The following is a 27,408-nucleotide window of genomic DNA, read 5'->3' on the forward strand; positions in this document are numbered from 1 at the left end:
CATTTAATAACTGCTTTATTTCTTTTAGAAAATGTTCTAAAGAGTTAAGTCTCTTGGTTTGCTCAAAATACCTCAAATCAGACAGCTAGACTGACCATAGTATATTATTTTAGAACAATCAAGAACATTAAAATCAGGGAACATATACATACATTTTGCACATTTATATTATTTTACTGTTTTATACTTAAAAATGTGTTCAGGACAACAGATATTTATTTTTGTGAAAAGATAAACATATTTCTTGCTTTTGTTAAAACAATAAAAAGTATTAAGAGAAACAATCCTAACAATGCAACCCTAAATAACATATTGTTTTTGTTTTTAAACATACTTTACTTTTTTTTTATTTTTTAGAATTGACCAACAAAATGTTATGGCTATTTTCTGGTTCAAAGGTTAATTTTAATGGTTTTTATACATCATAAATCTTACAATCACATTATGATTCACACATTTTTGTTATTAAGTAACATTTTCTTTAAAACAGATTCATAAATCCTTGGCATACTGCTAGTTACTTGTGAAGTGAATCATCTTGAATGTTAAACTGACGATTTGGTTTTGTTGCTTCTTGCATTAGTTCATACAACTGTCCGACCTGGTCTTCATTAAAGTGGTTTAATTGTTCTTCTGGAAGGTCACCCCCAAAATGATTTTGCTTGAATTTGTTTCTTGCAGCTTCCATCACCTGAGTCTGTAATGTATCCTTATACCCCTGATAACAGCAAGAGAAAATAAACAAGGGTTATTACATTGTGTGGTTAGGCTTCAGAACTGTTCTTCACATTTATATATATATATATATATTAGTGCTGGGACAAGTATCACAACATTCGAACAAATATTTTTTGACATGAATTGGATACAAAAATAAGATGTTCGTATTCGCTAGAAATGACAAAAAATACCTTGCACTTATTTATCACCTCACCAGAAGTTGCACGACAGTTTAAAAAATGGCAAATGAAAAACACAGGATCAACACAGCAGCTCGAGCCTCTATTTAAAAGTTTTAGACAGCAAAAAGTAAACCAGATTATGCGCACGCACGCATAATGATCTCTATGGTAGGCCACCAGGGTCAAAAAAAGTGTTGTGCTGCTTTACAGCGAGTCACAATCTCATGGGACAGAAAAAAGGAAAGCACGTCATTCTGAAATGCCTCACTTAAACAGTGCCCAACTTGCTGGAAATGTTGTGTAATGATTTTTATACAGACTGTATATATTATATATTTTGTGTTGCGACTTTGTTACATAGAATGCAATAAACGAGAACCACAGCGGTGAGTTTTTCCCCCCTTCATTTTACAACACCATTTCCACGTTTCTTTAACTTTAAACACTTAAAATCTAATTTTAGTTTTCGTTTTGCTTGGAACAAGTAAAACTCATGGTCACTGTTTACTGTGAAGAAATGGCAATGGCAAGAAATAAAAAAATATAATAAAATGCAGTGTCAACTGTATGTACTATTTATTTCGGGAATAAACAAAACAACGTTTAACTTGAACTGCTATTTGGCATCCTTTGTTTTGTAGTTTAATTTATTGCAGTAAAGTAAGGCCTACACAGCTTATTGTTTACACCTGGGATATGTTTCTACTTTAACATGTTACATATTGTAACGTCTTGCTGTAAAATAAAGGCACACACACAGGGGCCACGCCCCCCGGGCCCTGCTGACTCTGCCTGCGTTCTGAGCAATATAATGGCTTCTATTACTTTTTGAAAACGAACGAATATCCAAATGAATATTTAAATTATGACCAAATATCCGAACATGAAAATCCTGTGTTCGTTCCATAGTTGTGGCATTTTCCCGAATTATGCACATTTATATATGGGAGCTACTACATGCTCTCTTGATCCTATTCCTACAAAACTATTAAAAGACGTTAACATTTTAAAAATTATAAATAGTTCACTTTCCTCCGGTGTAGTTCCCTCAGCACTAAGGTATCTGTGGTAAAGCCTATGCTTAAGAAACACAATTTGGATCCTAAATTTCTCAATAAATAGGCTATAGGCCAATCTCCAACCTACCATTCCAAGATAAGATTCTAGAGAGAATTGTTGCAATTCAATTAGAAAAATTTCTAACACTCAAGAAGTTTCAGTCTTGTTTTTGTGCTGCGCATAGCACCGAGACAGCCCTTGTCAGAGTTGTGAATGATCGGCTGATAAGCTCTGGCTCAGGCTTTCTATCAGTTTTAATTCTTCTAGATCTAAGTGCTGCCTTTGATACTGTAGACCATTCCATCCTACTGAATAGTCTTGAAAGCACAGTGGGACTGTCTGGCCTTGTCCTATCCTGGTTCAAATCTTATCTTTCTGATAGGTTTCAGCTTGTAGAAACTATAAAGATGAATTCATCTACAAAAGAAAGAATTACTTTTGTTACTGAGTATAGCCCTATCTCTAATGATATTAAAAGGAATAAACATTGGAAGATATTGGAGTGTGATCCACAACTTCAGTCTTTTGTCACCTCTCCACACCGATTTTGTTTAAGACGCAGCAGGAATATTAAGGATTCACTAGTCTCTTCCATGCATAAATTACCACCCTCTAATGACAAATGGTTAACTAAAACAGCACATAGTCATTTTCAGTGTGTAAGATGTGTCCACTGTTCCAGTACACAACACCAAATATTGTAATCATCCACACTCATCCAGCTGTAAATGTGTTATCAACTGTAACACAACTCATGTGGTGTATATGCTTAAATTCCCTTGTGACATAGCATGGAGGACAAAAAAAAAAGTACAGCAGAGCATAAGGCTGCAATATAAAACAACAATATGGACTATGCCAGGGCTAGAAGTTAACTTTTTAAGGCAGTAGTGAGGATTTGCTACCTGCCTGGACAGTAGGTAGCAAAATTGTCTTATTCGGTAGCGGTTTATTCGACTAATAATTATATATAAAAATAACTTAAAAAATAAACAACCACCTACTGTTTTTAAAAAGACTGAATATCCCAAACTGTCACATAGTAGACCTACATTTAAATCATAAAGTATTTACTGAAACCACCTTGTGCTCAACTAATGCAATTCCTTGTTGAAATGTATTTTGCTTTATCCTTAAGTTATACAATAATGCAACCATATCTGTCATCTAAGCATGTGATATGCCATCAGTACAGTTAACCAGGTTATGTTTCATCGGTGCAAATTAAGTGGTACAAAATTATCCTCTTATCTGTCTTCAGTTGACTGAGATTTCTGTAACTAACAAATCACACACACCTATAAAGTGATTTAAAAAAAAAAAAAAAGTAAAGTGTGGCACATTATCGTTGAATCCTGCATTTATGACCTTATAAATTATAAGGTTACAACCACAACCGAGCTGTTTTAAAAATGAAAGCCAATTCCAGCACAGTACCGCTACATTTAAAAGTTTCATGCAACGTGTTACATTAACTGGTTTGTTCATAAATATGTATGCTCCTTTTCACAGCTTTTTTAAAAGCTGTACTTGTTAGTTAATTTTGAAGAAAGTATTAGGGCAAAAAAATATTAGATTTTTTATTAAATATCCTTATGCCAATAAAGTAGTCCCATTTATAACTTTGAACTACACACTACGTTAAGCTGAGTAGATTAATTTTATTGGAACATGCAAAAGAAAGTACATCTATTTTTGATATTGTGAACATTGCCATTGAAAAGATACACTAGGGGGCAGAGTTGCGACGACACTAAGTTATTCTTTTTCCCTGTCACTGACAGTGCAGACACACTGTTTGAGCAGAACAGACTAGAGGAATAAAAATAAATACAACAACGTCTCGGATTTCAGTAATTTTTCAAGGCACGTGTCTGAGAGGGGTGGATAATGTGCAGAAGTGTCTCATTTAATTGTTCTTCATCCAAATCGGCATGTCTACTTACTACTTTGGGATTTTTTGCAGGTAATTGGTCACTCAGTTTCATAGTTACAGCTGTACATCTGTAACTGTAAAAACAAGATGGTTACCGTCCGATACTTTAAATTCTGTGAGGCAGCGCAGTGCTTTAGAATATGTGACAAGGCTCCAACTGTCCATATCCATCCAATATATGGACAGCTGGAACCTTGCTTGACCAATCACATTGCTTGTTTCACATTCTATTTCCAGCACTGGATTATAAATAAAGTTACAGCACACGTTTCACTAGTTAAACAGGAGAAGTACGCAAGGTAGTGGTAAGTTAGTCAGAATTTTGATAAAGTAATAATGATCTACCTATTATGTGTTCATTTTTAGTGTGGATGAAACCAGGGTTAACATTATAACAAAACCGGAACCAACATTCTCTATGACAGATTAAATTAGCATTTTATAGACACTGAATAAACTTAATATCCTGTTAGGTCATTTCCTGTTATCTTAAAAAATCACAAGTATTACAGTTATTTAAATTTTACTTTTGGTCTATAAAATTAACTTCATACCTTGAAATTGTATCCACGTTGTTCTGGTACTGTAAGTATTTGTACTCCACTGTCCAATACGATTTGAATTGTGGGCCTCGCGTATTTCTACACGGTACAAAAATCTACACATTGGGAAGCTCTATTAGCAATGGTTTCCCACTGTATGAAAGATAATGTATTTGTTTTTAAAAAAAAACACTAATACCGGTAATTTTGTACGTGTTCACTCGGGGTTGGTCATATAAACTGCAGCTTAAAGTATCAGAAAAATGCTACTGCATAAAAAACACTAGTAGCAAACGAGGAGTTTTGGGTTAGCAACATGCCACCAAATATATATTACCTTCAAGCCTTGGACTATGCCATAACTAGACACTACAAAGCTATGAATCATGGCTCTGCCGCAAGTCTAAAATGTACAGGACTTGAAAAGGTCTCAGTCTCTGAGAGTGGTGGCAATATAATTAACCAGCTGACAAGGAGTCGTTTTAGATATATACTTTAAAAACTATGGAACCATATGGCCTTAATGAAACACAAGATTTCAGTCCATATCTCTAAAAAATTTGATGGTTAATCATTATATACCACCCTGAATCTTTCATCTTTTGTCTGGTTAAGTGGAAAGAGTGGATAATTGTTTACAAAACCTTCTGACATATTTGTATATTAAATGTAATATGTAACAGTATATATTTTAAGTATTTTAATATATGTGAATTGCTGTAATGCTGTAATAACAATTAAATGTGTATACATTGTTTATACATAGTCTATTCCAAAGTTTTTTGTTTTTTTTTTGTTTTTTTTTTAATTGGATAGCAATGGTTGTATAGTCGCACCAGATGTTTTCAAAAATGTTATGCAATGTTTAATAATGTGATCTGTAACTTAATATAACGATGTGTCTGTGTATTGTTTAATTCATTCTTCAATAAATTGATTCATTGATATCTATTATCAGTGGCGGCTCGTGACTTTTTTTGACAGGTGAGGCACACATCACTAAATAGTTATTACCACCCCTGTACTTTGTTCAGCTGATTTCATGCCTCTGCTAAGAGCATTTTAGTGCATTCAGATAATAGACTGCAGTCACTATGTAAAACATACCCCCAATTAAAAAAAAGCAACATTAGCACTGTAAACAACACACACCTTGCAGAATTGCAGGTACACGTTTTTAAAATCAACTCGCTTTTCAGAAACATAAAACCATGTATTATTTAGTTCTACAAGTCATTACGTGACACCAGCATGGGACATTCGCTATAAAGACACAAATACAATATCACAAAATAATTAATCAAAAACACTACATTGATTATTGTACCAGCCTTGGCTGTTGCCGCTCAGGAAAATCATTTTTTGAGCAAAACAGAGAACAAATGCTCCACCCAGTCATTCAGCATTGTTAGTAAATGAATAAACTTGAGACGGACTGCTCGTTAAAATCCTTAGCAAATTTTTAAAGATGATTATGGATTCAGAGATACCGGGGTAAAGTGTGTAAATGTGTATTTAGGAAGTCAGAGTGAGAAAAAATGGGCAATACAATCCCTACCCATAGTCTTGCTGTTAAATCATTTGTTGTTTCCAAACTTTTGAAGACTACTGTGTATAATGTTCACATAATATAATTTAGTACAGCGTGATGGCTATTATTTTACAAGTTCTATAAAAACAAAACATAAAAACAGCATTATGGGTTACAAGTCTCCACATTTGCAGATTAACTTTACCCAGGGAATCTAAAATAATAAGATTATTTCTAAGAACAATTACAAATCCCATGTATCACTTTACAAGTGCACGTAGACAACTGACAGCGATCTATAGGACGGCTCAAGCAGCTAGAGAAGGCTTTTGTATCAATTTGACAGTATTTCATGATTCTAAGAACAAAGCTTGATTTGATGTCAAATGCAGCAAAGCTCTGTTCATGATTTAATTTTCAACAGTTTTCATCCAATTTGTTCTGCAAAAAGTCTCAACATACTGTATGTTGGATCTCTGAAATACAAGGACTATGGTTTCACATAATGAATGTCATTACAAACAAGGAAAAGGAGACAGCAATAGGTCAGGTATGAGGATAGCGCTTTTTGAAACTTTTCTGCACTGAGAAAAAAAAATAAAAGGGCTTTTTTTAAAATCTAAAATAGCTATAAGAACATAAGAACGTTTACAAACGAGAGGAGGCCATTCGGCCCATCTTGCTTGTTTGGTTGTTAGTAGCTTATTGATCCCAGAATCTCATCAAGCAGCTTCTTGAAGGATCCCAGGGTGTCAGCTTCAACAACATTACTGGGGAGTTGGTTCCCGACTCCCAGAATTCTCTGTGCAATAAAGTGCCTCCTATTTTCTGTTCTGAATGCCAAATATACTTCAATATACTATAATTCAAATATACTAATGAAAAAATAAAGTAAAAGTTCAAACACCAGGGAGTAAAAAACAATTTTATAAGGCTTTTAATGGGAACAGTGAGGTTCTTGGAAATTTGCGACCAGCATGTCAATTCTTGGCTCAGTCTTTGATAATGCCACTCTAACAGCGTGCTCTGACCTCAGTCAGTTGATATACTTGTTCTTCAAGTATGACAACGTTGAGAATCCAGATTCACAGGTAGGTGGTTCCAAACTGCAAAAGAGTATTCATAGCTTTTTTTTCCTGCTGCAGATGGGAAACCCAGAACTCAGTGATTGTCTTTGCTTCAAAAAGCATTTTGCTGCTGCCATTAGCTTGCATTGATACTAACTCTTCCATCTCAGCCAGACCTAAAACACAAGTTTGAGTATGTAGTGGCCAGCAAGGGGAACCTTACCCACTGAAATGTGCTAATGTTTTCAGGGAAATAATTTAAGGGAACTCTCATTCCCTTCAAGGAAGATGGAGAATATAGGGAACATGCCATAATCTCTTAGTACCAGTTTAGAATGCCAAAACTTTAGGCGTGCCATGAACCCTTGAATGGGGAACCAGCACATTTTTTTACTTTCAGATTTTCTCTACAACAGCTTTCTGAAAATCACAAGACATGTCCTGAATCCTTTTTGCTACCGTATCATTAGACAGAGGGATCAAATCCACTTTCTTCTTCACCTAAAAGACTTTTACAGACATCTTTAACACAAGGCTTGATAAGATCCTCTCCTACAGTGTGGGGTTTCTTCTCCTTTGCTAGCCACAGGCTAACTTGGAAAGATGCTTTTAAGGCAGCCTGATTATAATAATAATAATAATAATAATAATAATAATAATAATTTTTTTTTTTTTTTTCTGGTTGTGACCTGAGCATGGCTGTCATTTCCATTGATTTATGAGCTGCAAGAGTTCAGCATAAAAATACAAGGCACCACAACAGCATGAAACGTCAATCAATACCAATTTCATCAATAACTGTGTACTGCAATGCAAAAGACTGTCATATTATTGTTAAATATGACATTCTTAAAATAAATTCTGAATGTACTTTTCCACTGTCTAAACACTGCTTGTCGAAATTGGCCGCTCGATTTTTTAAAAACTCAAGAGGTTTTACGACATGTTGTGAATACTTTGTTTCCAGATGTGGCTTCAGTTTGTTGGTCTTCAGGCTTTCATTTGATAAAACCTTGCCACAAAATACACATTGTGGCTGCTCCTCTGCATTCTGAACAGCTTTTACAAATCCGAAATTCAAAAAACTATCCGAATTATTTCGTTTCACCTTAATAAATAGCTGCTTTCAGAAACTCTTGGACCATTGTATAACAGTAGTAGTTCTAAGAAGACGTCCTCGGGTTGGTGCAGATGCGGGAAAAAGCTGACAGAGTGGAATAAGTGAGATAGGTGGAGAATGCAGCTGCATTTATGTTACCGCACCGTGACCCATCAGAAAGGGGTGCTCGCGACCCATAGTTTAAGAACCCCTGGTCTAGATGAAGACATTTCTCAGTCAACATAAATTACTAGGTCTTTTTCATAGATTCCTTCTTCCATTTCAGTATCTCCCATATGGTATTTATAATGCACATTTTTAATGCTTGTGTACAGTACCTTACACTGTTCTCTATTAAAATGTCATTTGCCATGTGTCTGCCCAGTTCTGAATGCTGTCTAGATCATTTTGAATGACCTTTGCTGCTGCAACGATGTTTGCCACTCCTCCTATGTTTGTGTCGTCTGCAAATTTAACAAGTTTGCTTACTATACCAGAATCTAAGTCATGAATGTCGATTAGGAATAACAGGGGACCTAGTACTGATCCCTGTGGTACTCCATTGGTTACCTCGCTCCATTTTGAGGTTTCTCCTCTAATCAGTACTTTCTGTTTTCTACATGTTAACCACTCCCTAATCCATGTGCATGCATTTCCTTGAATCCCTACTGCGTTCAGTTTGAGAATTAATCTTTTATGCAGGACTTTGTCAAAAGCTTTCTGGAAATCTAAATAAACCATGTCATATGCTTTGCAATTATCCATTGTTGATGTTGCATCCTCAGAAAAATCAAGTAGGTTAGTTAGACACGATCTCCCTTTCCTAAAACCATGCTGACTGTCTCCCAGGATACTGTTACCATATAGAAAATTTTCATTTTGGATCTTATTATAGTTTCCATAAGTTTACATCTAATAGAAGTCAGGCTTATTGGTCTGTAGTTACCTGGTTTGGTCTCCCTTTTTGTGGATCGGTATTACGTTTGCAGTTCTTCAGTCTGTCGGTACAACCCCTGTGTCAAGAGACTGTTGCATGATATTGGTTAGCGGCTTGTAAATAACTTCTTTAATTTCTTTAAGTACTATTGGGAGGATCTCACCTGGCCCAGGGGATTTGTTTATTTTAAGAGCTCCTAGTCCCTTTAACACTTCTGCCTCTGTTATGCTAAAGTTATTTAAAACTGGATAGGAACAGGTCGACATGTGGGACATGTTGTCCGTATCGTCCTTTGTAAAAACTTGTGAAAAGTAATTGTTTAGTATATTTGCTATTTTTGTCTCTTTGTCTATGATTTTAGACATTTTACCTCCTCTTTGAATGTTCTCTTGTTGTTATAATATTGGAAAAACATTTTGGAATTAGTTTTAGTCCCCTTAGCAATGCTCATTCCTATCTCTCTCTTGGCCTTTCTAACTTCCTTTTTTATTTGATTTTGCAGTTTCAAGTACTCTTTCTGTATACTTTGTTCTTGGTCCCTTTTAAACGCTCTGTAAAGCGCCTTTTTTCTCTGAGTATTTTTTTTTTAATTGATCTGTTAAATCATGTTTTAAATTTTGATTTGTCTACTTTTGGGATGTAATTGTTTTGCGCCTCTAGTACTACATTTTTGAAAAATAGCTATCCTTTTTCTGTGGATGTTTTCTCTATTTTACTCCAATCTACTTCTGTTAGTCTCTGCTTTATTCCCTCATAGTTTGCCTTTTTAAAATTGTAAACCTTAGCTTTAGTCGTTACTTTTTGGGGTTTTAAAAAGCTCTTCAGAATGATACCATGTTGTGATCTGAGTTTGCCAATGGTTCTCTGTTGTAGTTATTCTGTCTTCGTTATTTGAAAAGTCTAAATCAAGGCATGCCTCCCCTCTATTCGGTGACTGGACAAATTGCGTTAGGAAGCAGTCATTTGTCATTTCTACCATTTCAATTTTGTCTATCGTGCTCTCCACCGGATTTTCCCATTTTATATGGGGAAGTTGAAATCCCCCATTAACCCTTTGCAGTCCATTTATTCAGTGCCTGTGAGGCGCGTCAGGTCTAATTTATTTTAACACGCGCGGTTTATTTTACACGTGCTGTTTAAAAGTAATTTTATTCATAGTAAAACAGGTTTAAAGGGCACTGCATATCAACAGGACACTCAGTACTGCATCTCCAGCCCCGCCCTACCCCTTGTTCGTTGTATTTATCACATACATCTTCATAGTAGTGCATACTGATAAATCATCTCCTGCTCACTCGTTTTATCACCAAACTCCTCAATAATGCGATCCAAGTCATTATTTTATTACTATAACATCTTTGAGCGCTGGATGCCGAAGCAGCTATCTTGTTTGTTTATGTCCGTGTTAGGTCTGTGGTGCTGGGACTATGTGTATTGCTCAGATCCGCCCCCTTTTTTCTCGGCTTCTCTCGGCTCCTATGGTTCTCACTCGGCCATTGAAAGGTTTTCTCTGCTTTTTCCGGAGAAAAAACAACTGTGTTTGATGTCTTTTTGATGATGAATGGAACGGAAAGGAATAATTGTAATGCTGGACCTGGTCCGACATAGGACCGCAAAGGGTTAATATGGCTTCTCCTTTGCTGCACGCATTTCTAATGTCATTGTATAACAGATTATTTTGATTAGTGTCTGAATTTGGCAGTCTATAGCATGCCCCTATTATTATGCCCTTTGAATTTTTGTCCATTATTTTGACCGATATTGATTCTGCGTTGTTTTTTTCTTCTAGATTTAACACCTTGGCTTCAAGACTATTTTTGATGTATAGGGTTACCCTTCCGCCTCTTCTGTCCTGCCTGTCTTTCCTATACAGTGTATACCCACTAATATTATATTCGTCTCCATCACTCTCGGATAGCCAAGTTTCTGTAACACCTATCAAATTGTAGTTACTTGTTAGTGCAGTAGCTTCAAGTTCTAAGTGCTAATGTTGCCAAGCCTTGGTCTCCTGTATGTCATACCCAAACATATTCTCAATTATAATTAAATAATTAACAAAGTTGTGCTTTAATAAAACAAGACATTCAAACTGCATGAACAAAAACACAGAGATTAAGGTACTAACAAATATAAGTTGGTTGTTCTAAATAGCTGCTCTTTTAAGTTTGAAATAATGTAAAAGAAAACACTAAACAGTAGTTATTTGACATCCTTTGTTTAAGATGCAACACAGAACATGGATGGCATTCCCATGACATAACATAAGTGGCAGCACACTGGCTAATCACTCCCACTAGAACGATTAACTGAGCATAATTTGACATACTTTGCCTTTTCTGCTTGGTATTCACACAGTGCTGAGAAGTAAGACCTCAATATATGTGGTAAAGCACTTGCAATAATTTGTCTAAAACCTATTTGCATACTTCCTAATGCTTAAATGTAATTTACAGGATCGTCACGCTAAATTCGAACACAGGTGCATCCCATTAGGCATCTAATTTACAATGTTACCACAGAGGATGGACATAACGTCATGCATTCCCAATACTGAAAGGTACATTTACAACCTGTAATTTAATATTGTTTTGTATATTAGTACTGTATTTATGCAAGCATAAAACAACCTGAGCTGACCAGTCTTCTTGGCTAAAAGTGTCAGACTAATCGACAGTGGGCTATAAATTAGAAGCACAAATGGAATTGTCAACATTTCAGACTGTAAACTGAAACGGCTGACTAAATAGTGGCAAAAAAATTGTAAAGGCAACATTTGTATTTTTGTGCTAAACTGTTTGTTTTATTTCATTGACTGTACCTTCTAACAAAGACAAAACATTTGTCCTTATTTCTTTCAAATTCATTAAAATCCTTACATTTTAACATTTCAAGTTCATCAAGTCTTCTTATGTGTCTTGTAAAATCCTTATCAGCTCGACAGCTCTGCTGTAAATCAAGGAGGTATCTCTATTGACAAATGTCTGAAATGCACAATAATGATTTAGAGTGGCTGTCAAATCAATGAAGTCTACATGGGTTGCACTCAACTACGATCAGCCAATCGGACTGTGATTTCTATGTCCATAAAGTTCAGCGGGACTCACTGTGTCCTAATTCCTTGGCTTGCTGGCTTGGCATTGTGGATTTGTATCAACAATTGTTTTATTAATTAGTGTTTTGTGGGAGAAATCCACCCCTATAGAAACCATATAATCTAACCAAAAAAACTTGACAAATAAAAATAAAAAAGATAAATAAACCACTATCAAGCTAAAGCAACATGCAAGAAAAAGACTGTGAAGCGTGACACCTTAATGGAGAGAAATGTATGCATTCACTGAATGTATTAAAACCCTGAAGTGAAATATAGGTTGTCTCAAAGGTTACAAGCAGACAACTCCATCCTTGTCATTGATAAAGGAATTTCATTAACCTATACCTAACCCTTTCATGATCCCCATTTTCACAGCAAGCACATTGTTAGCCACTATAAAAGAGCAATTTTCTGACGTCAAGTCAAGGACTGCTATACGCCAGAATACACTTTGGTTGGAAAATGGGTATCTTTTTGAAAACAGCCAGTTCTCCATTTGGAGATAAGAGCTTGTTTGCAATCCCACCAATTTACTGAATCTCAATCTAAAGCAGAAGACCTCTGCATGCCATATACCAAGGCAGTTATTACCCTTAACAGGTAGCTAATTTACCACAACAACCCTCTCACATTGATTAAAAAAGAATTAGTAGCATTTAAATGAAATGTATTTGCTTACGATTGTAAGTCGCCCTGGATAAGGGCGTCTGCTAAGAAATAAATAATAATAATAATAATAATAACATAAGGACCTTTTTATTTTATTGTGTTACATGTTCCCATGTGTTGCTACAACTGTTTACGTAACGTGTGTGTATTGTTTTAGTTTATTTTATTTTTTTTTTACATTTTGACCACATTTTTTAAACTTTTAAATTGCATTCCCTGCCTCAAGATGGCTCCCCATGTACCCGCATGGACTTCTCATAACTACATTTCCCATCATCCTGCTGCTCACATATGTAACTGAGTTGGATTTACCAGTGAGTCCAGCTAACAAGATTTAAATTTTTGCAGGTATTATTCTTTTAAAGTCACCGCTACTGGAAGCAGGGCGGTCTTTGGGATACAAACTGAACATTTGTGAAACTGCAACAAATATTGTAATGACTAATGTGTTTTAAAAAATATATAAAACCAGTAGAAAAATATTCTTAGCAGATCTGTGTAAGGTCTGTTGTGGTGTTCGCAGAGCCACTTCGAGCTGAGCCAGGAGGAGAATTCGAATCTTGCTGGGAACAGCTGACTTATTAGATATGGATTGGATGCTATAGAATGAAATACACTGCTAATAGTAATGTTGTAGGATCCTGTATTTTGTATCCTTTTGAATAAGTCTGTGCAAGGTCTGAAAAAGAGAGCTCCTGGTATCAAAAAGGTAGGAGTTCATATTGAAATAAACATTTTCTATATATCACAGAAATTCATTAGAAACTGGCAAGAAAAAATGGGAACGAAGAGCATAGGACAATTTTACTGAATTAAGCTAAAGATTGCTAGTGTATCATATTAATCAACACTAAAACTGGCAAAATGACAGGTTGTCTTAAAACCTGCTTCAACTGGATTTTGTATGAACCGAGAAAAAGGTCAGACTTATCAGTCACTGTAAAACTATCACATTCTAATATGTTAACAGTGGCTTGAATTTAGATGAAAATAACTGGACCTTCCACTGAAAGCTTAAATGACTTCAAATCAGATCAATGGAGTAAAATAAAATTACTGAATTGGAAATACATGTTATAAAGTCATTTAAAGTTAAACTGTTGAAAGAACATATTAATTTTATTACAACAGATGCTTGACATTGACAATGTTGCTAAAACACATTTGAGATAATGTTCATTTAATTTAATCAATTTAAGAATTAGTTCAGTTTCTGTTTTCAACTAAACAAAAAGTCTTTGACATTATAATATCAATTAAACCAAAGAATATAAATGTTTAGTTTATATAATGGTTTTACTGCAAATAAAAAAAGAGGAACTGTTAGGTTTAAATATAAGACAATAAAGTGTAAACTGTATTTAATAATTTTAGTGCACATTACTAAAAATATTTAAATTAATAGCCTCGTCTCTACCTGCTTGCAGCAGAGCGGTGCTAGACCTGGAGAGTTATTTTTGGCAGTCAAAGCGAGATTCACTTGTCGTCAGCAGTTTTGAATCCAAGGCCTTTCTATAATGAGCAAAATTAACTCTCTTCATTACATCACAGAAATTAATGAAAACTTGGCAGCCGAAGAGAGCATTTCATTTAAATTAGAAAAGTTGTCTACAGTATCAGTTCTTATCAGGCAGGTAGTGACTTTAATTGGGATAATGTTTGAGAGCCAAAAAATGACTTAATGTGGTGAATTTGGAGACGTGCTAAGACTGGAGTTTCAAATTCATTAAAACACTAGTCTTATCAAGTAAACAGGGTGTCTGGAATCTCCTTGTGCAGGCAAAATTTTAGAAACAGAGGTCAGGTTTAGTCCAAGACTGGCACAGTTAAATAAGGCTATTATATTTAAAATGTTCATTATAGCTGGAATTGAAATGGAAATAACTGAACTGACCACTGTATGCTTACTGGTTTTTATTCAAAGGTTTGTGATAAAACCTTACTGTCTTTGACCAATACTAACTTTGTTAACACATGATCTTGCAAGCTGACATTGTCTGAAAAACTGATTGCTGTTTGGGTCGAAGTCAGAAGTCTCTGCCTTTTGAAGACAGTTCTTATTTTTCATATCTCCTTCCATACACTTCCATATACTGGAAGGTAAGACTATATTTGAATTTATATCTTGTTTATATTGGATGCATTGCTATAAGGTATAGAAATTATGTTTTAGTCTAAGATATATTGTTATGTTTTAGAGTGATATATTGTACGTTGTAGAATTTAACGGTGGGCGTTTTTAGCTTTTTATAGCCTGAAGGCTAAGCATATAATAACCATATTTGTATTACTGTATTGAAGTACTAATGCTGTTAAACCTGTAAACTGGATCGCCCAGATTATTACTTGGGATTTACGGTGGCCTGCGCAACCAACTTATCCACTTTTTAAAGCATTTAATAAACTGAAAGGGCACTACTACTGCTCTGATTCTTTAAAACTATTTTCTTGATTATTAAAAAGTTGCCTGGACATATAGCACGCCCAGTGCACAAACAAAACCACTTATAGGAGTTTAAAACAGCTCTGTCCTCCTTAAATGCCTCCCCCGATATATATATATATATATATATATATATATATATATATATATATATATATATATATATATATAAAGAGTACTGACAGTGCCCTTTAAGGTTATTTAGAAATATGACAAGCAATTACTGTGCCCTACATGATGTGAACTCCCAGAGCAATCTTGTGGATCTTTAAAGACTTCAAATACAAAAAAAGAATGAACAATGCATGTTACAAAAGGACATGACATAAGTCATCTATACTCTGTAAGATTAACATGTTTTGAGATTATTCAGAGAAGTCTGTTGGGAAATTCATTGGCCCTTGCGTTATTTGTTCTGAAGTTGTGAGATAAGCATTTCTTAAGACTTGCAACGGGATTACAGAAGATAGGGAACTGTATTTCTAGCTCCGTAAAATGAGGATTCTTTAATTTGCCTCTTGAATTTTGATGCATTTTGAAACGTGGAACAATGTTAATCTTACTAAACTGGCACTGACCTACCCCCTCCAGGTGTTCCAAGCTTGGAATTCGCATTTCCAAAACCTAGAAAAAGTATAATACAATGACGGTATGACATCAGAATTAAAAGAAAGTACGTTGCATTCTGGGTGCTAAAAGTTGTTTGACTATATTGGATACCCTGTTGCAAGACGGAAAGACTTGTGCCAGCATGATGTACAGTGCCTTGCGAAAGTATTCGGCCCCCTTGAACTTTGCGACCTTTTGCCACATTTCAGGCTTCAAACAAAGATATGAAACTGTAATTTTTTGTGAAGAATCAACAACAAGTGGGACACAATCATGAAGTGGAACGAAATTTATTGGATATTTCAAACTTTTTTAACAAATAAAAAACTGAAAAATTGGGCGTGCAAAATTATTCAGCCCCTTTACTTTCAGTGCAGCAAACTCTCTCCAGAAGTTCAGTGAGGATCTCTGAATGATCCAATGTTGACCTAAATGACTAATGATGATAAATAGAATCCACCTGTGTGTAATCAAGTCTCCGTATAAATGCACCTGCACTGTGATAGTCTCAGAGGTCCGTTTAAAGCGCAGAGAGCATCATGAAGAACAAGGAACACACCAGGCAGGTCCGAGATACTGTTGTGGAGAAGTTTAAAGCCGGATTTGGATACAAAAAGATTTCCCAAGCTTTAAACATCCCAAGGAGCACTGTGCAAGCGATAATATTGAAATGGAAGGAGCATCAGACCACTGCAAATCTACCAAGACCTGGCCGTCCCTCTAAACTTTCAGCTCATACAAGGAGAAGACTGATCAGAGATGCAGCCAAGAGGCCCATGATCACTCTGGATGAACTGCAGAGATCTACAGCTGAGGTGGGAGACTCTGTCCATAGGACAACAATCAGTCGTATACTGCACAAATCTGGCCTTTATGGAAGAGTGGCAAGAAGAAAGCCATTTCTTAAAGATATCCATAAAAAGTGTCGTTTACAGTTTGCCACAAGCCACCTGGGAGACACACCAAACATGTGGAAGAAGGTGCTCTGGTCAGATGAAACCAAAATCGAACTTTTTGGCAACAATGCAAAATTTTATGTTTGGCGTAAAAGCAACACAGCTCATCACCCTGAACACACCATCCCCACTGTCAAACATGGTGGTGGCAGCATCATGGTTTGGGCCTGCTTTTCTTCAGCAGGGACAGGGAAGATGGTTAAAATTGATGGGAAGATGGATGGAGCCAAATACAGGACCATTCTGGAAGAAAACCTGATGGAGTCTGCAAAAGACCTGAGACTGGGACGGAGATTTGTCTTCCAACAAGACAATGATCCAAAACATAAAGCAAAATCTACAATGGAATGGTTCACAAATAAACATATCCAGGTGTTAGAATGGCCAAGTCAAAGTCCAGACCTGAATCCAATCGAGAATCTGTGGAAAGAACTGAAAACTGCTGTTCACAAATGCTCTCCATCCAACCTCACTGAGCTCGAGCTGTTTTGCAAGGAGGAATGGGCAAAAATTTCAGTCTCTCGATGTGCAAAACTGATAGAGACATACCCCAAGCGACTTACAGCTGTAATCGCAGCAAAAGGTGGCGCTACAAAGTATTAACTTAAGGGGGCTGAATAATTTTGCACGCCCAATTTTTCAGTTTTTTATTTGTTAAAAAAGTTTGAAATATCCAATAAATTTCGTTCCACTTCATGATTGTGTCCCACTTGTTGATTCTTCACAAAAAATTACAGTTTCATATCTTTATGTTTGAAGCCTGAAATGTGGCAAAAGGTCGCAAAGTTCAAGGGGGCCGAATACTTTCGCAAGGCACTGTAGTTGGCAGATAACCAATTTATTACTGTCTTTTTTTTATATCACAAATACGATGATGGTAAGCATTATAAATATATTTTTATTCTATTATTACTGCTTGTGAATGTAAATATAACTAGCAGCAATAGTTCTTTGAGTCCTTTTAATAATAATAATCCAGTAGCAAGAGATATATGACTAAAACTAGTTTATTTCTGTTTCCAAATTTAAACAGTTGGTTGATGGTTTCAACGAGCCAGTTTCTCAGTGACCTTTCTTGGACATAAACATGCAGTATATATATATATATATATATATATATATATATATATATATATATATATATATATATATATATATATATATATATATATATATATGCACCCCAATAAAATATTTCTTTAATTACATGTTTACATGATCATTTCTATTATTTTACTACGTGTACTTTAAAAACATAACAAAATAATAATAAAAAAAAAAACTTATTTCAGAACTGCTTTATATGCAAATTGATTTCTGTTATAGCCTAAAATGAAATGCGGTCGAGACAATACTTGTTAAATGGAAATAATATCACATTAAGATCTGCTACACTGTTTAATTATTCTTTTATAAAAAAAATAGTGCTTTAAAATACAAAATGATTTTCATCCCATCGCACATCAAATAGCATTAAACTAATTATTGGCAATGCTTCAGGTTTCATCTTGATTTAGATGAACAAATTCAAGGTGAGGTATGAGTGGGGTTCTTTTCTAAATGTAGGAGATACCGTGTCTTTGGCCAAACAATAGCAATCAGCATCATTGTACCACATACTACACAATCCTTTCATTGCTGTTCTTTTGATCAACAGATGCAATTACTGGAGGATTTTTTCCAATTGTGTTACAAAATACTTTCTTTTTTTTCATTAACACTATATCTGACAACCGTGACGACTTAATTTTTGAAAGTCATTTGTTCTATCAACGTTAACATTCTAAAATTGTAATTCATGTTTCAATTTACTGAAAGCAAAGAAACATTTGTTCCCATTTTTTCCCAGAACTTTAGACCTGTTTGTCTAAATTGATAATTCCTATGGAGCATTTTATTAACAAAAACATCAATAAGAAATCCAATCTGGATAATGCTCTTTTTATCGAGTTGAACTACCTTGAGGTTGTCCTTGGACAGGGTTCAATTAAATCAGTTAGGCACTGGTGCGGATGAATGTTCTGCACTCCCCTCGGCACATTCTAGACTCCATTTCCAGGGACACATAAATTAATAAGCTGTCTTCCACAAGTTTCACGTTCCAAATCAACAAGTAATAAATATATGTATGTGCAAAAACATTTTTTGAATGGACCTGGTAGATTCTAACATTAGTACCAACTTAAAATCAAATTGTTTAGTTAAAATCCAATAGGTACTCTGGTTTCAACATCTAAAAATAATAATATTGGTAAAAGCTGATTCATTAAACAATGACCGTGCAATAGTATTATAATATTCACTCAGTTAGTTCAAACCTCATTAAAATTCAGTGGCTCTGGTTAATTAATATTCCATTCCCCATACATTATTTCCCCCTAAAAATACCTGGAGTTAATTAACGCTATGAGTTTTTCCCCACTATTTTGTAGGATTTGAGTTTAAAACAAAAAATGTGTTAAGTTGTTAAACCCTTGACCAACAAAAACACAAAAAGGTTGACCTTCTCAGATTTGATGGTCATTTTATAGCCATCAACATGCACGGATTACTATGACTACAATGGCAAATGCAACTCCAGTGAGATACAAGCTGTGACATACTGGACCCCTGGACTCCCTGTATGACCAGAAAGGGAAGTTGATGTACAACAGGAACCATGTGTATGTTTCTATGTGTGGATACTGCTGTGTTAATCATTAGTGTAACACCAAGCAGGTTCATTTATCAAGGCCTGTCTACACCTTGACAAATGGAAAGCATAGTAATCACTAAGAATACAAATGTATTCTGCTATAAAAAAAAGAAAAAAGATTTGAAAATTATCTTATCACCATCATAATTCCACAGGATGAATTAGGCAGTTTTTATGGTTTTAGTCATTAAGCACCGATGTGATAAAGTAAGCACTTTTATGTTCTAATATTTATAGTACCTCACGGCGATGTAAATTTAATATTTTATACAATTGAACACAGTTTGGTTGACAAAATGTGGAATAGTTCATTAAGTGAATTACTTCACTTATATGCGATAATAACTCTTGTGTTATCAAACTGGAATGCTTATTGAAGCTATTGCTGTTAATCCTAACGAAATTGGAAATGCCCAATGGTTGCTCTAGGGCACTGTGGGATGTCTTCAAAATACACCATTACACAATTTATTAGCCACTTTAATTAAAGATTCAGGATTTCATCTCCTTCTCCCTCTATGTAACCCTGATGCAGCTGAAGACTAGCCCTGTGCTGTGGCCACAGTTCTGTGTAAAACAGCACAACCCTCGCCCTTAAGTCAGGACATCTCTGGGATTTTAAAACAACATTTTTATTACAGAATAAAAACAGCTGGCATAAGCATGTATCACAGCATTCTAACTTGCTTGGCTTTGGTGCTCAGTCTTGCCTTTCGGGCAATTGCTGCTGCATCAAAATCCTGACTTACTTCTCTCAGCCAGCTCAGAGATAGGTAGGGAGGCAGTCTAGGCAGAGAAAGTTGGGTTGAAGAAAGTACATTTGAAGCATGGCACTACTGTACCTGTAATGAGAGGTAGGTTTAAATTGACCTTGTTTGCCTCGTATAGGTAATGGAAGTGTAGCTTGCACAAAGGTCAGGGAATTGTGACTCAATAACCCCCAAAAAGGATAGATCCCGGCTCCCCGCTAAAGATTCCTATGTGTACAGACAAACAAAAGAACCGCCAATGCATATACAAAGAAAGAAAGAAAACATTTAACAGAGCAAGAAGGTTAGTAACTGGCTCCCTCTTGACTATGTGAAGACCCTCTGCTCAGTGGAAAGGAAAACCTGGCATTGGTGTCTCTTGCGGCTCTCAGCAGGGTTGCCAGCTTCAGCTGTGGGTACACGCTTGGCAGTCTCCCTCTGTTCCAAATGTTTCTTGCGAAGTTCCTGTGCTAACTGTAAAATATATTCTCTCCTTGGTAAATAATTCTCTGTACATTCTTTGTAAAGTACCCAGGAGTTGATGGCTGCTAGTTCCAATATGTTGTAAAACACCTGAAAAGGCTTTCACAGAATACTTCCATGCCATCTGATCCAAATCATCAACTCCATATTTTCTTGCGTTGTAAAACTCCACGGTCTCTGGTGTTTATTTTCACTAGTCCCGATGCTAACTGACTGACCAAACAGCACAGCTGGCAAGCAGGCGCCAGCCTTTGAAAAGGCTGATTGAAAACAATAGACTGTCAGTCATTCACTCAGGCAAAGTAGAGACTAATCTAATTACAGCTAAGCACATTGCTGACTGGTAAATAAAAATAATAAAGTAGAATGCCGTTCTGTATAATCACAATACAATTGTTTTTTGAGTGGCCGTCAATGTGACTGCTCCCGGGGCTTTTATGTATAATGTAATATATCTCCTTTATTTCTGCACTCCCGCGTTTCATGCTTTGTTATTATTTAATATATACAGACAGAAAGGTACATGAACGCGCAGCCCCATATGTGTTACACGACTGGAGAAAATTACATTTTAAAACCAAAAACCGCCAAAATGACTGCCGCGGGGCTTCTAGTGTTAAATATGTTATGGACAAAATGTATTTTTCTGAAACAAAAGTTGTTGAAATCTGATTTTTTTTTTGTTTGCTGTTGCTCATACATTATTCATATTCTAACATACGTATGTATACAGACGATATTTGTTATGAATTAAAAATATTTTTAAAGCAATTAATGTTTTCCTTTCTAGTTAGATAAATTAAGATTTTCATTAATATCTGACTGTAACCCTTGGTATGTCCAGGTTCTACAGACACTCAGCTTTTCAAAAAGGTAACACACTATGCTTTAAATGGGTATATGAACTTGCATAATAAGCTAAAACCCTTCCAATCACTTCTCAAAAAGGTAAAAATATGCACGTCAAACAATTTGGTATAAAATCAAGACTGTACAGGATGTAAAAAATATCTATTTCAGATTCTTGTTCCTGAGGTTTGTGTCTACCATTGGTAACTTTACATGTTTTAAGTAGGAGATCAGTAAATTACACTTATGAGGACATTTCTAAAGAAAAATGAATTAAGTGGATTTTTTAACTTTTGTGTCACATTCAAACTAGGTCAGTGTGGGTATACTTGATCATAGAATGACATCATTATTTATTTAGTAATCTGCAGAGCAGGAGCTTTTTAGAAATGTATAACACTGTATACTTTAAGTGTATATTTGGTCTAATACATGCTCTGAAGTTAAGTCATCTCAGTCGGCCCTCAAAATGTTAGAATTCTCACAGTCCGCAAAGGGTTAATGCACTCAGTTATGGCCAATATTAATTTGCTTTCTTTTCCTTCAAAAAGGGAGCACTTTTAATTTACTTTCATGATGCAGGCTTAATAAATACAAGGCAGCAGGATGAGAAAACGGATTAGTACATCTGGGCAACACATTGAAGAAACCTGTGCCGTGAAAGGACAGTTATTAATTTTGTGATGCTATTTTATACATAAACAGAACACAGGAGCAGTATGCACTATGCGGTACAGTAGTTGTCAGTACACCGTGGGCTACGTGCTCTAATATAATTTACATATATGGCCAAAAGTTTTTACCCAGCAGAATATTAGGATGCAGACAATTAAAAATAATAATAATAATAATAATAATAATAATAATAATAATAATAATAATAATAATAATAATAATAATAAAAACTATATGAACATAATTTCGATGTTTTATTTAACATCATGCAATCTACAAAACTACAAAATGGTATCTCAAAAGTCTACAATAGTAGAACAGTATTTCATGTTAGATTTCAAAATGTCACATTGCAATTTTTGGAAAACTACAAAGCGATATGTAATTTCAATATATCAACGTAACATTATTAATTCTGTAGGGCGTGATGCAAAACTTTTGGCCATAGCTGTAATACCCCCCATTTAATCTACTAAATAAAAACACTGGTTTGTTTTTCTGTCATCTATATTACAAGCCCTGGACTTTTACCACTGGGCCGCACTGCCTCCTCAGGGTTAAGTGTGTTAGGAAATGAATTGCTGTCTATTTCCCAGAGTGCTATGGGAATCAAAACCTCCCTAAAGGAGAAGCCTTTTAGTAATAAAGCATGGAATAATAAGACGGTAGAACCTGATTACTGAGATACCATATGAAACCAAAAAAAAATGTTGTTGCTACAACTGACAATATTATACCGTTGTTTTAAGCGTACAAGACAAAATAGGATTAAAAGCTTAAATGCAGCTGTATGCACCCGAAAGAAATGGGCTTCACTTTCAGTTTTAATGTCTTTAACAAGGAATAACTTAATTGAGATTGCTGATCTCATTTACAATGGTGTCTCGGCAACACACATCAGTTACAACCTTTCACAAAAAATAATAACATTGAATCATTAAACAGAATCAGTTTAATTCCCAGAATACTGTGCTGGTGTGTATACAACAGTTTCCATAAAAAATAAATAACCATGCAAATCAAGAGTTGCAAAATGTCTTTACATTATCAAAGAATCCATCCGAAGTAGAAATGGCCAATCTAGTACAATTTAACAAATTCAATCTACGATCAGTACAAAAAAAACCCCACACTTTTTCCCCCTCTTTTTTACATTATTCCTGCCACTGGCGATGCACTAATGCTGTGTAACCTTGATCTACTAATATTTGCAGGGAACTGGCTGTGTAACAGAACACAGCCAGGTTAACAAATGCCAATCACAGCTCTTCTAAATGTTGGTTACAGAGACTAGGTATATTATCAGTATCACACATGCACATTCTACTAATATTCCATAAGAAAGCTGCATATTCACGTATCCTATTCCAAAACCTGCTAACCTTATTCTGGCTATGCCGTTTACATGAAAGGAATACTTATTCAGAAGAGTATTGTGAATAATAATGGAATATAGTTTGCATGTAAACCGATTACTGTAACCAGGTAAAATCTTTAATTTGTCAATGTTTTGACAAGTTCATTAAATCCTATGTCTGTTTTTTTCTTGCCTCTGCAAATAAAGTGCAAGAAGGCTTTTCATATCTGTAATTGTTTCATCTTAATACTGTCCATGGGTATTGCTTGTGCTTAGCTGTCATCCAGAACAGGAACGAGAGGGGTCATTTTAAAAGACAGATATGTATTTCCAGGAAGATGGGCCAACATCTAATTAGGTATGATTTTTTTTTAAATTTACTGGAAGACTACCATGTTGGAATGGGGCCTGATAGTGTCGACTCAAAAGGACAATGAGACAGTTCTGAATCATTGGGAGCTATTCACAAAGCATAAACTATTACAATGTCATATCCATGAATCTTCTTTAACTGCCATTAAAGAAGCCAACAAACTAATTTATAAACAAAATGTACCTGAAAAAAGATGTTGCTAAAAAAGCACATTTCTGTAATGAAAACGATTATTCATATATTCTTCTCATACACTTTTCAGGTTACAGTTGAGTTAATGGCGATTCACGAAACTGCACCAGAAATCCTCCCACAAAACAGTAAACATACAGTCTATTATGTGAAACCAAACAAGTGTGGTATCGTTGTCATTCTTATTTTAGATTCAATTCCACGCCTGTTCTTCTGTTTGTCTTGCTGGCTGTTCACAACAGAGTAAACGTACCCACTCATTAGCTGCTTTAAGTAAAATAAAGTCTAACCAAGCTGAATAAATCAACTGTTGTGTAACTCTGAATAACAGAACAAAAGAACCCAAACGATAGAATTCAGGATTCAAATACACACCTTTGCTATAAAAAAGGTGAATTTTGCACAAAGTTCATAGGTTCTATAATGTTCTGGTTAAAGTTCAAATATTGGCTGTATTGAGCACAATGCAGATCTTATACATCCCTCTTTCACCCATCAGTTGTTTTGGAAGCTCAAGAGTGACATCTGCTGGTTATTAAGGTACATAATTTGTAAGTCATAACACAGTACATTGATTATTTTTTAGATATTTTAATTTTCTAATTTAAGAATTGAGCATGGGCTGCATATGGTTTCTGTGTATCAAGCATTACACATATGAAAAAGGCAAGCCAGCGCTGGCTTTTCAATTATACTTATTCTAAGTAATTGCATAAATAAATAAACTTTCAATTTTCTCCTCTCAATTTTAAAGTGAATTTAGAGTTATTTATTAAAAGCACCTGAAAATAGATTGATTATGTAATCCATTTGCCTCAGACTACACTTACAATTGCATAACACATTGAATGTACATTCTAATGTACAGTAGATAGACGGTCCTATTACAGTACATAAATCACATTCCTGTTAAATTTTATATAAAAACATGAAGCATAATGGTGACTTTAAATATGCCAATTAAGAGTACCTCTATATTATAGAACCAAGGAAGCAACTGAAAATTTAGCTGTATATGGGGTGCCATCTTGTGGTACTTAAATGGAATTGCAAGGTGCTTTATAATGTTTTAATGGCCACGTGGAGTTCTCTATTTTTTGCTTTTTTAAAAATAAATAAATTAAAAAAAAAATCTACAGTCCGCTCCCTTTGTTCTTATGGCGAGCTCTTTAAATGTAAGAAACTGATTTCACAGACACAAACGGCTACTCCAGTGCAATTTCTGCATCTGTTTGTTTAGTTATGTATTTACATTTTTGTAACATTAACCTTTATTTATTTATTTATTTTCATAAAACAAAAATCATAGCACGTACAAACTCAGCATTTGAGCAGTGCTCGGAGAGACAGCATCATAATGTGTATTTAAATATCTGAATAACAGTACCAGCCTTGATGATTGATAACCTTATGAAAGGAACAAGCATGTCGCACTCACAGAGCTTAAGCTAGCTCCAAAACGGGGAGAAAGCTTGTAACTACAAAGCTGGGCTGCCAATGAATAAGGTCGGTTTCTGATTGCTTAGATGGCTAAAAATACAGACGAATGTACAAAACAGCGCCACGTTTACTTTGAAACTTTAGGATACTGCATCAATAAGACAAGAGTAAAATCAAGGGAACAAGCACCTTGGATCATGTTTGCTGTGATTAGATAGTGCTGTCATGTACTTCTATAATATAATTTAAATATACTTGGGCTAATTTCAACTGAGTGTGTTACTTAAGCTTACGGCAGCTAACTAGAAACTGGGACAGTAACAAAGGACCGTGAAAATGTGATTAAGCTATTTACTTTTTAAGATATCTTCATTTGGTAAAACTCTAAATTCTTATATTGTATAAAATTTTGTTTTATACAATATTTGACAGTTACAAATACGATGTAAAATAGTTTTACACCTCATTTTAGAACACGTATACCCCAAGGTCATACCGTGATGTGAGCTGGCTATTAATGGGATTACAATTTCACAAACCAGTATCTAGTTCCGGCTGTTTTACATGAACGCCTTTTAATATGTATGTTATTACTATTTTAAGTATGATTCTAAACAAAGCAAATTAGTTGTGTTCTGTTTTACGTTTGCTTACCTCCCATTCCACCATAAATCTCTTGGCTTCCTCGGGAGCTGCAATCTTGTTTCTCTTGAATTCATCTTTGACATACTGATCTCCCAGTGCTTTCAAGTCTAAAGGCAACAATTTGTGCAGCATTAGGATTCTCTTGTATAAAAACCTCACTTTAAATACGTGCGCTGGATTTGACATTGTCTTCTGCTGGTACACAAAACACTTTGTTTTACAACTGTATTCATGTAGCGTGTGAGGTTTTGTAACATGCTACATTGAGTGTTGACATTCGCCGCGTTCACGACACGCAGACTTTCCTAAGTCTGCGTGACCTCTTCCGGAAAAGACATCACCAGGTCACGCATCCACGTGCTTTGGCGGCTGCACAGCCGCGCAGCTGCTCAAGGGTACTGCGCTGGAGCAGCCGCGGCTGCAAAACAATGGAGGAGCGTTAGCAGACGAAGAGGCGTGTAGCCAACCAGATACGATCCTCACTCCACGTCTACTGCCACCTAGGCAGGGGGTGTGAATCGCCTTCGAGTCATGTCATAATTCCTATGAATTACATACTAGATACGGCAAAGTAATAACAGATACATAAATGTTTCAATTCTGAACCAGTTCAACAGTAAAATACTATGCGTGGATGTTTTAGTGATGTACTTATACATTATAACTTCTTTATATTTACGTTGTATATGCATGTACATGTTCTACTCAGCCAGCCAGGCAGCTGAACATTACGGGAACACTTTTAACGGAAAAAAAACTTCCCTTACTTAAATATATAATACTGCAAATAATTAATAATGTGTTGTCTTTTGTTGACTATATCTGGTTGCGCTTTTTATGTTCTACATGTTCTTACTGTTTTTTTTTATTATGGTAAATTACCGTGCTTATTTAGGCACTACGATTTCACTTCCTTTTTAACTTAATTATTGAGCTTATTGCTACATTTAAATTGTTTTCTTTATGTTAAGTTTTCAGGGCATTTTGTTAATGCACGTCTATCTTTGTTTTTCGCTGTACTACATTTTTTTTTAAATGTAACTGTTCATTTTAATCATTTTTTTTTTTAACACAACAGTACTCACACACGTTTGGTCACCATCATA

The 27,408-nt window shown here is 35.2% G+C and overlaps 1 protein-coding gene across 1 annotated transcript; it reads right to left on the reverse strand.

The window, feature by feature from the left end:
- On the reverse strand, nt 1-26,685 carry sdhaf3 (succinate dehydrogenase complex assembly factor 3). Its single transcript, XM_033993771.3, has 2 exons — nt 26,312-26,685; nt 1-718 (listed from the first exon to the last, which is right to left on the reverse strand). Exons 1-2 carry the CDS (start codon nt 26,486-26,488, stop codon nt 518-520), a joined length of 378 nt encoding a protein of 125 aa, XP_033849662.1. The 5' UTR covers nt 26,489-26,685; the 3' UTR covers nt 1-517.
- Between the last annotated feature and the right edge of the window lie 723 nt (nt 26,686-27,408).

This window comes from Acipenser ruthenus, chromosome 3 (assembly GCF_902713425.1).
Source record: "Acipenser ruthenus chromosome 3, fAciRut3.2 maternal haplotype, whole genome shotgun sequence".
Taxonomy (NCBI): domain Eukaryota; kingdom Metazoa; phylum Chordata; class Actinopteri; order Acipenseriformes; family Acipenseridae; genus Acipenser; species Acipenser ruthenus.